At 70.8% G+C, this 9,621-nt stretch overlaps 1 protein-coding gene across 4 annotated transcripts; it reads right to left on the minus strand.

Annotated features, from left to right (window-relative positions):
* Positions 1-1,462: 1,462 nt before the first annotated feature.
* RBMS2 (RNA binding motif single stranded interacting protein 2) lies at positions 1,463-9,323 on the minus strand. Of its 4 annotated transcripts, none has more exons than XM_082298992.1 (13): positions 9,213-9,323; positions 7,359-7,507; positions 7,200-7,258; positions 7,020-7,111; positions 6,775-6,932; positions 6,157-6,236; positions 5,951-6,060; positions 5,821-5,867; positions 5,643-5,736; positions 5,488-5,535; positions 3,656-3,763; positions 3,489-3,566; positions 1,463-3,390 (listed from the first exon to the last, which is right to left on the minus strand). In XM_082298992.1, exons 1-13 carry the CDS (start codon positions 9,222-9,224, stop codon positions 3,310-3,312), a joined length of 1,116 nt encoding a protein of 371 aa, XP_082155118.1. In that variant the 5' UTR covers positions 9,225-9,323; the 3' UTR covers positions 1,463-3,309. The 4 variants fall into 4 exon arrangements, with proteins under 4 accessions (XP_082155118.1, XP_082155117.1, XP_082155116.1 ...); XM_082298991.1 differs by lacking the exon at positions 9,213-9,323 and adding an exon at positions 8,563-8,761 and having other exon boundaries at positions 7,359-7,504; XM_082298990.1 differs by lacking the exon at positions 9,213-9,323 and adding an exon at positions 8,563-8,761.
* Between the last annotated feature and the right edge of the window lie 298 nt (positions 9,324-9,621).

The following is a 9,621-nucleotide window of genomic DNA, read 5'->3' on the forward strand; positions in this document are numbered from 1 at the left end:
AGGGGTTTGGGGTCGAGGGGGTGGGGGGGGGTCTCTCTTTAATCCCCCCCCTCCCCTCCCTACCCTCCCCTCCCCCCCCCGTGGGGGGCACCTCGTGTGCCCCCCCGCCCCCACCCTTCCCCCCCCCCCCCCCCGCCGCCTTTTCTAGAACCAGCCGTGTTGTTTTTAGTGACTTTTTGATAATTGTACAGGTTTTTGTGAATTTAAATTTATTTCTTTCTATATTTTTAGGACCAATCTCGTTTTTAAATAAGGTTTAGAGGAGGGGGGCGGCCCCCCCCACCCCCCCCCACCCCCCCCACCACCCCACCACTCCCCTCCCCCCTCCCCCGCCGCCCTCCTCGCTGTTGCCTGTTGATGTCCCCTCCCCCCCTTCCCTCCCCCTCCCCAAAAAAGTTGTAGGACCCCCCCCTCCCCTCTATCCCCTCCCCCCCCCCCCGCGTGTTGCGTTCGAGAATAAACAACTCACGTTTGATAAACACACGGGGCTCCGAGCCTTTTTTGGGGGGGGGGGGGGCTTCTGTGGGGGGGGTCGTTTGGGGACCCCCTGGGTGGGGGAGGGGCTGGGGTTGATGGGGGCAGAGTGAGCAGCCTTGATGGGGGGGGGTTGGAGGGGGTTGAGAGGACCCCCAAGTGGGTGGGGGGGGGAGTTCCTGGGTGACGGGGGCTGCGGGGAGAGGGGGGGGGTTAGGGACCCCCGAGATGGGGGAGGGGTCTGGGTGGTGGGGGGGGTGGGGACACCCAAGTGTGGGGGGGAGCTGAGGGGGGGTCCTGGGTGAGGGGGGGTGGAGTGGGGACCCTTGATGAGGGGGTTTGGGGGGGTCCTGGGTGATTGGGGGGCTGCAGGGGGGGATTTGGGGACCCCTGAGCTGGGGGGGGGGGGGGGTCTGGGTGGTGAGGGGGTGATGGGGGGAGTGGGGACCCTTGATGGGGGTTTTGGAGGAGGGGTCCTGGATGATGGGGGACTGCAGGGAGGGGGGTTTTGGGACCCCTGAGATGGGGGTGGGGGGGTGATGGGGGGAGTGGGGACACCCAAGTGTGGGGGGGAGCTGAGGGGGGGTCCTGGGTGATGGGGGGTGGAGTGGGGACCCTTGATGGGGAGGGTTTGGGGGGGTCCTGGGTGATTGGGGGGGAGCTGAGGGGGGGTCCTGGGTGATGGGGGGTGCAGGGGGGAGACACCTGAGCTGTGAGGGGCTGGGGGAGCCCTGAATTGGGGAGGGGGGGCTGGGGGGGGGGTCCTGGATGATGGGGGGCTGGGGGGGGGGGTGTGGGTGATGTGAGGATGCCCTAAATTGAGAGGGGTGGGGGGTGGGCAATGGGGGGTGGGGATGGGACCCCTGAGCTATTTGGGGAGGGGGTTTGGTTATCAGGGGGGCTGTGGGGACCCTTGAATTGTGGGGGGGGGGGGGAGATTTGGGGGCCCCTTTCTCATGCCAGAAACATTTTTCCTTTTCTTGCCGTTTTTTTATTTAAAAAAAAAAAAACAAAACCCAAAAACAAAAAACCAACCTCGAAGGGGGGAGGGTTTTGAGGGGGGGGGTCGCGGGGGTCGGGAGGGAGGTGGGGGTCGCGAGGAAGGGGGGGTCGGGAGGGGGGGCGAGCGCGGAAGCAGGAGGAAGAAGAAAATACAAAACTAGAAACCTCTCGAGATTTTTAAAAAAAAGCAACTTAAAAACCTGTACAAAATGCGCTACGTATAAATTAAAGGGGGGGCCGGGGCGGGGGGGGCCGCGGGGCGGAGGGGGGAGGGGCTGGAGGGGGGGTTCTCGGCTTCTCCTCGGCAGCTCGAGCCCCCCCCCCCTTCCACCCCACCCCAAAAGGACCGGTGGGACCCCAAATCTCAGCCCCTCCTCCTCCCCTCCCCCCCATCCAAACCAGCAGCGGGCTCAGCACGGAGGGGGTTTGCGGTGGGGGGCAGGGGGGGGGGTCTCCCTCTTTGGTTCCTTCCTTGGGGGGGCCGCTGCCCCCCTGACCAAAGGGGCCGTGCCCGGAGCGGGGGGGCCGGGCTGTAGCAGCAACGGGGGGAGGTGGGTGATGGCTGGAAACCCTGGGGGGGGGGCGTCACCCCTGGGGGAGAGGGGGGGGGGCGAAGGGTTGAAGCCCCCCCCCCCGACACCCCCAAAGCGGGGCTGGGCGCCCACCGAGCTGTGGGGTGAGGTAGATGTGTGGCGGGGGGGGGGGGGTGTCTTGGGGACCCCTCTGGGGACCCCCCTGCGCTGGGGCGGGGGGGGGGCGTTGGAAGAACCGGGAGGCCCCTGGGTAGAGCTGGAGGGGGGGGGCACGGCCGGCCCCGGAGCTGGAAGCAAATTGGGGGGGGGGGCTTAGGGGGCTGCCCCCCCCCACCCACTGCGGGGAGGGACGGACGGACGGACAGACCCCCGGTGGGGGGGGGTGCGAAGCCTGGGGGGGGGGAGCCGGGGCTGCTCAGCGACCCCCCGGGACCCCCCCCCCGCCCAATCTTTGGTTGCAAGAGCCGCCCCCGCGGGACCCCCTGATTGTCGCTGGGCGGGGGGGGCAGCAGGGGGGGCTGGAGGGGGGGGCCGGGGTCCCCCCGGGGGGGGCGCGGGGGCTCTAAAGTGCCTGGTTGACCCTCGGGGCGCCCCTCGAAGCTTGGGGGGGGGACGGGGTTTGGGGGGGGTTATTGCACTTGACCGACCCCCCCGGGGCAGGGATGGCTGGGGGGGGTGGGGAGGGGGAGGGCAGCACCCCCGGCCCTGCGGGGGGGCTGGTGCCCGGAGATTGGGGGTGGGGGGGGGGTCCTGCATGGCCCCCCCCACCCCGCACCCCGAGCCGGGGGCACCGGGCAGCAGAAGGCACGGGGGGCACCGGGGCCGGCGGGGGCCGCGGGCCCTGGAAGCACGAAGGGGGGGGGCGGCCGGGACCCCCGGCCCCCCCCGGGGCGGCGCGCAGCGGCTTTTGCCTTTTTTTTTTTTTTTTGCCTTTTTTTGCCTTTTTTTTTTTTTTTTTGCCTTTTTTCCGCGGTTTTTTTTCCTTTTTTAGTTTTTTAGAAAACGCGGGAGGAAGAAAAGCCCTCCGAGGGGGGGGGAGGTGGGGGTGGAACGGGGAGGGATGGGGGGGCAGCGGAACCCCCCCCCAACCCAGCGCCGGGACCCCCCCACCACCCCAGGCCGGGCTCAGGGACCCCCGCCCGGGGCTCGGTGGCCGCGGTTGGGGGGTGGGGGGCACCGGGCGGGGGTCTCGGCGCGGCCCCTCCCGGTGGGTTCGGGGTCCCTCGGGCCGGGCGGGGGTCCCGGCGCAGCCCCTCCCGGGGGATGTGGGAGGGTCCCTCGGGCCGGGCCCCCCCCGCCGCTACTTGGGGTAGGGGTAGGGGAAGGCGCCGGGCTCGGACGGCGACTCGATGGGGCCGTGGGTCGGGGCGGCTCCGCCGTCCTGCGGGGAGGGGTTAATGGACCCCCAAACCCTGCACCCCTAAATCCTGCTCCCCCCCCCCCCCCAGACCCCCTCCCAGACCCCCCCACCGCACTCACCTCCAGCGGGAGCGCCGCTGGCACCGGCGGGTACGGCGGGATGAAGGCTCCGGGGACGGCGGCGGCAGCGGGGACGTACTGGGGACAGCACCGGGGGGGAGGGGGGGGTCAGGGGGGCCGGGAAAGGGTCAGGGGGGTTTTGAGGGGGGGTCTCGGGGGGGTCTTACCGTGCCGGCGCTGCCCAGTGAGAGGTGGCCGAGCTGCTGGGCCAGGGGGGCCACCACGGAGGGCTGGAGGGGGACGGCGTGGTCCACGGCGGGGGCCAGCACCGCGCCCTGCACGGAACGGTCAGCGGGGGGACGCGGGGGGACACTGGGACTGGGGCCATGGGGACACAGGGGAGACCGGGGGGCCATGGGGAGATTGGGGACATGGGGGGGACATGGGGACAGGGGCCCTGGGTACACGGGGGGAACATGGGGGGGACACGGGGGGGGACACGGGGGGGACACTGGGACTGGGGCCATGGGGACACAGGGGAGACCAGGGGAGCATGGGTAGACTGAGGACATGGGGGGGACATGGGGAGGACATGGGGACATGGACAGACATGGGGGAGCACAGGGACCGTGGCCATGGGGACACACGGGAGACCAAAGGGGGGCATGGGTAGACTGGGGACATGGAGGGGGGACATGGGGACAGGGGCCATGGGGACATGGGGGGGACACAGGGACAGGGCCGTGGGGACACAGGGGAGACCGGGGGGCCATGGGGAGATTGGGGACATGGCAGGGACACGGGGACAGGGCCTTGGGGACACAGAGGGACCAAGGGGGACCATGGGGACACAGATGGGCACAGGGACTGAGGCCATGGGGACACTGGGGGCACATGGAGGGGACACAGGGACAGAGGCCATGGGGACACAGTGGAGACCAAAGGGGGGCGTGGGTAGATTGGGGACGTGGCAGGGACACGAGGACAGAGCCTTGGGGACACGGGAGGGCCATGGGGGGCAATGGAGGGGGATACAGGGACAGGGGCTGTGGGGACACACAGGGGACACAAAGGGATTGGGGTTGTGGTGCCACACAGCGGATGCAGGGATTGGGGTCATGGGGGACATGAGAGACACAGAGAGAGGGACACACGGCAGGGGGGACACAAAGAGGGACATAAGGGGACACAAGGGGATGGCGTGATGGCACATAGGGACTGCGGTCACAGGGGGACGTGGGGGAGGACACCACGACACACTGGGGACACAAGAGAGAAACAGGGGGTGGGGGGGGCACCGGGGACACAAGGGGGGTTGGGGCTCTGGGGACATCCTGGGGACACAGGGAGGGGGGACACAGGCACTGGGGCCGTGGTGACGCATGTGGGACGTGGAGGGGGAACAACGGCGCCATTGGGACACGCAGAAGACATGAGGGTGGGGGACACTGGGACCAGGGCTGTAGGGACACAGAGGGGACACAGGGAGCAGGGACATGGGGACCGAGGTCATGGGGACACAAAGGGGAGACAAACGGGGAGGGCACATAGGGACCGGGGCTGTGGGGACACACGGGGCATGGGACATGGGGGACATTGGGACACTGGGGGACATGGGGGACACTGGGGACACTGGAGGACACTGGGGGACATTGGGGGACATTGGGGGACATGGGGACACGGGGTGGTCATAGGGGACACTGGGGACACTGCGGACATGGGGGACACTGGGGACATTGGGGACATGATGGTGGCTCCATGGGGGACACTGGGGATACTGGGGACCCTGGGGGACATGGGGGCTTTGCACCCACGGGGAGGGGACATGGGACAGAGCCCAGGGACCCCCGAGCAAGGCTGTGCCACCAATGGGCGGGGCTTGCCTGAGGTGGGTGTGGCAAAGTGGGAGGGGCTTGGCTGCAGGGGGTGGGGCAAGAGTGGGTGTGGCAGGGGTGGGGCTCCAGCATCCCCTCCCCCCATCGGGGCGGGGCAGATCCAAGCGGGGCTCCCCTCCACCCCTCAGGGCGTGGCACCGGGCGTGGCACCGGGCGTGGCTCACCGTGGGCTGCACGAGGTAGGACTGGTGCATCCAGGTGGGGCCATGGACCTGCGGGTGGTGGCACCGGGTGGGAGCACCTGGGGGGCTCCCCCGAGCACCCCACTCCCTCTCCCAGGTGGGGACCCCCCTCCCAGGACCCCCCGAACCCCCTGTACCTGGTAGGACGACACTGGGGAGGGCAGGTAGGGGGCCAGGGCGGCGGGGGGCAGCATCCGGCCGGGGGCCAGCCCGTAGGGCGCCGGGTAGAACCTGCGGGGCGGGGGGTCAGGGCTGGGGGGGCCGTGGCCAGCAGCCCCCGCCCCGCCGGGGCCGGGGGGGCCCTGGGGCACCCACCCGTTCTGCAGCGCCGTCGCGGGGTCGTAGGCCAAGGTCACGGTGCCCTGGGGAAAGGGGGGGAAAGGGTCAGCGCTGCCCCCCAGCACCACCAAAGCCCCCCCAAAAGTCGTCACCCCCACCCCCTCACCGTGTCGCCATCCCGGGCCCAGGCTCGGCCGTTGGACACGAACTTGCCCTGGCTCTGCCGCTTCTTCTGCCCCCCGTCCGCGAACTTGCAGAGCAGGGGGTCTGGGGGGGCTGGGGGGAGGAATGGGGGGCTGTCAGTGCCGCCAGCCGGCCCCCAGCACCCCCAAAATGCCCCAGCCCCCCCGCCCCGGGGCTCCCCCAGCCCACCTGGCACCCCTGGGGGGGTTTTGATGAATTTCCCGTTGAAGTGGGTGATGACGGCCTCGCACTTCTCCGTGGATTCCATCCTGGGGGGAGCGGGGCTGGGCCGGGGGCCACAGGTGGGCCCCCCCCGGCTCTGTGTGCCCCCCCCTCTCTAGCCTGGTGCAGCCCCCCCCCGTTCTCTGCAGCCCCCCCAAGTCCCTGCTCTCCCAGCCCTTCCCAGCCCCCCTGTATCCCCCCAGCCCCATGGGCCCCCACAGCCCCTGCAGCCCCCCCCAGCTCTGGCAGCCCCCCCAAGTCTCTACCCCCCCCCGAACCCCCCAACCTCTGCAGCCCCCCAGCTCCGTGAAGCCCCCCCAGTCCTCCCCATCCTCCTGAACCCCCCCAGACCCTGCAGCCTCCCCAGCTCCATGCAGACCCCCAAGTCTCTACCCCCCTGAACCCCCCAGCCCCTGCAGCCCCCCACAGCCCTCCCCATCCTCCTGAACACCCCCAGCCCTGCGTACCCCCCAGCCCCTGCAGCCCCCCACAGCCCACCCTGATCCTCCTGAACACCCCCAGCCCCACTCTTTGCCTCTTTCACCCCCCTCCCCCCCAGCCAAGCCCTGCCAGGCCCCCCCGTACCGTGCGAAGCCCACGCCCCGGCTGGCCCCGTGGGGGTCCCGCAGGATGCGGGTGGAGACCACCTGCCCGAAGGGCTTCAGCAGCGCCTCCAGCTCCTGCTCATCCACGCCCAGCGGCAGGTTCGAGATGTACAGGTTGGTGGGGTCCTGCTCCTGTTGCTGTTTGGGGAGGCGGGGGGGGGTCAGGGGGCTGCCTGGGCCCGTGTGGGGGTCCCGGGGGGCTCTGGGGGTCAGGGGGCTCCGTACCTTGGCCATCTGCGCCTGCACCCCGCTGGCCTTCAGCGCCGTCACGGCCTTTTGGGCGGCCGTGGGGCTGTCAAAATCCACGAAACCATAGCCTGGGGAGGGGGGCAGCGGTCAGAGAGAGACCCCTCAGAGTCCCCCCCCCGCCCCCAGACCCCCCCTCCAGCCCCGCTGCCCCCCAACCTTTGCACTTGTTGGTTGTCTTGTCCAGGATGGCTTTGGTGGAGACGATCTTCCCGTAGCTGGGGTGGGGGAAAAGGGGAAATCACAACTCAGTGGGACCCCCAACCCTCCCTGGGGGGCTCTGGGGGGGGCGGACAGCGGGACCCCAGCCCCACTCACGGCTGGCAGAGCTTGACCAGGTCCTGGTCCGTGGTGCCGGGGTGCAGCCCCCGGATGTAGAGGTTGGTCTTGCTCAGCTGGTCCGGGGCCCCCCCGGCGGGGCTGGGGCTGGGGGGGCCCAGGGGCTGCGCCGGGGGCACATAGGGCTGCTGGGGGGGATGGGGAGGGGGGAAAGGAGGTCAGTACCCACCACAGCCCCCCAAAATCCTGCCCCCCTCCCCTCCAGGGAGACAGCGTCGATGCGGGGAGGGGCACAGGGATAGACCCTGCCCATGCTGGGGGTCCCCCCAGGCTGCGGGAAACACCCCCGGGGACCCCCCCGCCATTCCCGGGGACCCCCGAGCCGGAGGCAGCGGCAGCTGGAAACCTCCGGGCTGATGTCAACGTGAAAACATGAATCACCCGCGGCCGCCCCCGCACCCCGGCCCCCCAGACCCTGTCACCCCCCCGGGACCCCTGGATCCCATCATTCCCCCCCCCGACCCCCATTATCTCACCCCTGGATCCCATATTTCCCCCCGGGGTCCCCATCATCCCCCCATCCTCCTCCCCTGGGGGTCCCCACCCTCCTCCCTCCCCCGGGACCCCCGGACCCCGCCACTCTCCCCCGAGGGTCCCCATCATCCCACTCAGGGCGTCCCCATCTTTCCCCACCCCGGGACCTCTGGACCCCGTCATCCCCCCCCGTCCAGGGTCCCCGTCATCCCCTTGTCCCGATGTCCCCATCACCCCCACAGGGGTGTCCCTGCTCCCCACCCCAAGTGCCACCCCATGTCCCCACGTCCCCCCCAGCTCCCCGTACCCCCCCAAATCCCGCCCCTGCTGCAGCTCGGGGTGTCCCCCCCGAGGGGACACGGGCATAGGGGTGGCCCCCCCCCCTCCCCCAGCACTGCTGACCGGGGGGAAACTGAGGCACGAACGGGCTGGGGGGGGGGGCGGGGAGGAGCGCGGACACGCGGGACCGGAGAGGACCGGAGAGGGGCGACGACCGGAGCTCCGCGGGGCTGTCCCCGCTCCGTGTTCCCGAGTGGGGGCGGGGGGTGGGGGGGCCGCTCGCGGGGGGTGTCCCCCCCTTCTGAGAACCCCATTCCCCGCCCCCCCCCCCCCCCAGGCCTGTCCCGCCGGGACGGCCCCGGACCCGCCCCCCCCACCCCCCACCTCCGCCGGGCCGGACCCCCCCGGCCGCCGCCCCCCGGCCCGGTACCTTCTTGCCGCCCTTGTTGTAGGCGAAGGCGGGGAGCCCCGAGCGCGGCGGCACCGAGAGCAGCATTTTCCCGAGCGCGAGGGGCCGGGACCGGGCGTGACGTCACACCGGGAGCCAGCCTGGAATCCGGGCGGGCCCCGCGACGCCGGGTCCTAGCGCCGATCCACGCCCGGTGCCGCCCGTCCTCCCCCGGTGGCACCCACGGGGCCACCCGTCACCCCCCCCCCCCCCCACATCCTCCCGGTGCTGCCGTTGTTCCCCCGGTGATCCCCGTCACCCCCCCGGTGTCACTCGTCGCATCCTCCTCCCGGTGCTCCCCGTCCTCGCCTGGTATTGCCCTGGCACCCCCTCCGCCTCACCCGGTAGCCCCCGGTCCTCCCCGGTAACCCCACGGTGTTGTTCTGTCACACTCCGGGGTCAACCGTCACCCCCCCCCGGTGCTGCCCCTTCCCCCGGTGTCACCCCCCCAGTGACCCCCACCAACCCCACGACAGCGGCGAACCCCCTGGGGGTCTCCCCGCCAGCCTGGATATTGCCCCCTCCCCACAAATGAGGCGTCTCCCGGTGAGACCCTCCCCCCGACCGCCCGGGACACCGGGGGAACACCGGGGCGACACAGCGGGGACACCGGGGGCACACCCCGCACCCACCTTCTGCCGCATCAGCGTCAACCGAGGGGTCGCTCTCACGAACCCCCGGGGGGGCTACACCCACCTAGCCCACCTCCCGTCCGCGCCGGGAGGATGTCAGGAACCCCACCCCCCCAACCTCGGTACGGCGCGGCCCCTTTAAGTGAAGCCCCGCCCACCGCCGCCATTACCGCCTCGGCCCCGCCTCCCCGCCCGCACCATGGGCGCGGCCATTTTGGAGGCGCTGGTCACGTGGTCCGACACCACACCTCGCCCGCCGCCATATTGGCGCCCTTCCTCCGTCACGTGACTGCGATGAGCCCCGCCCCCCGCTGAGGCAGGGCTGGGGGCCGCCATCTTGGAGTCGGGAAAGGGGGAATTTGGGGGGCACCTGGGGGGATCTGTGGGACGAGATGGAGGTTTCTAGCGG

This window comes from Coloeus monedula, assembly GCF_965178545.1.
Source record: "Coloeus monedula genome assembly, chromosome: 30".
Lineage (NCBI taxonomy): Eukaryota > Metazoa > Chordata > Aves > Passeriformes > Corvidae > Coloeus > Coloeus monedula.

Coding starts and splice junctions, on each gene's coding strand:
- RBMS2 (XM_082298989.1), bottom strand. CDS start 8,628: ATGCTGCTCTCGGTGCCGCCGCGCTCGGGGCTCCCCGCCTTCGCCTAC. Junction 5,737..5,820: donor GCGACGGCGCTGCAGAACGG/GTGGGTGCCCCA, acceptor CCCGCCCCGCAG/GTTCTACCCGGCGCCCTACG. Junction 3,764..5,487: donor CCTACCTCGTGCAGCCCACG/GTGAGCCACGCC, acceptor CGTTCCGTGCAG/GGCGCGGTGCTGGCCCCCGC.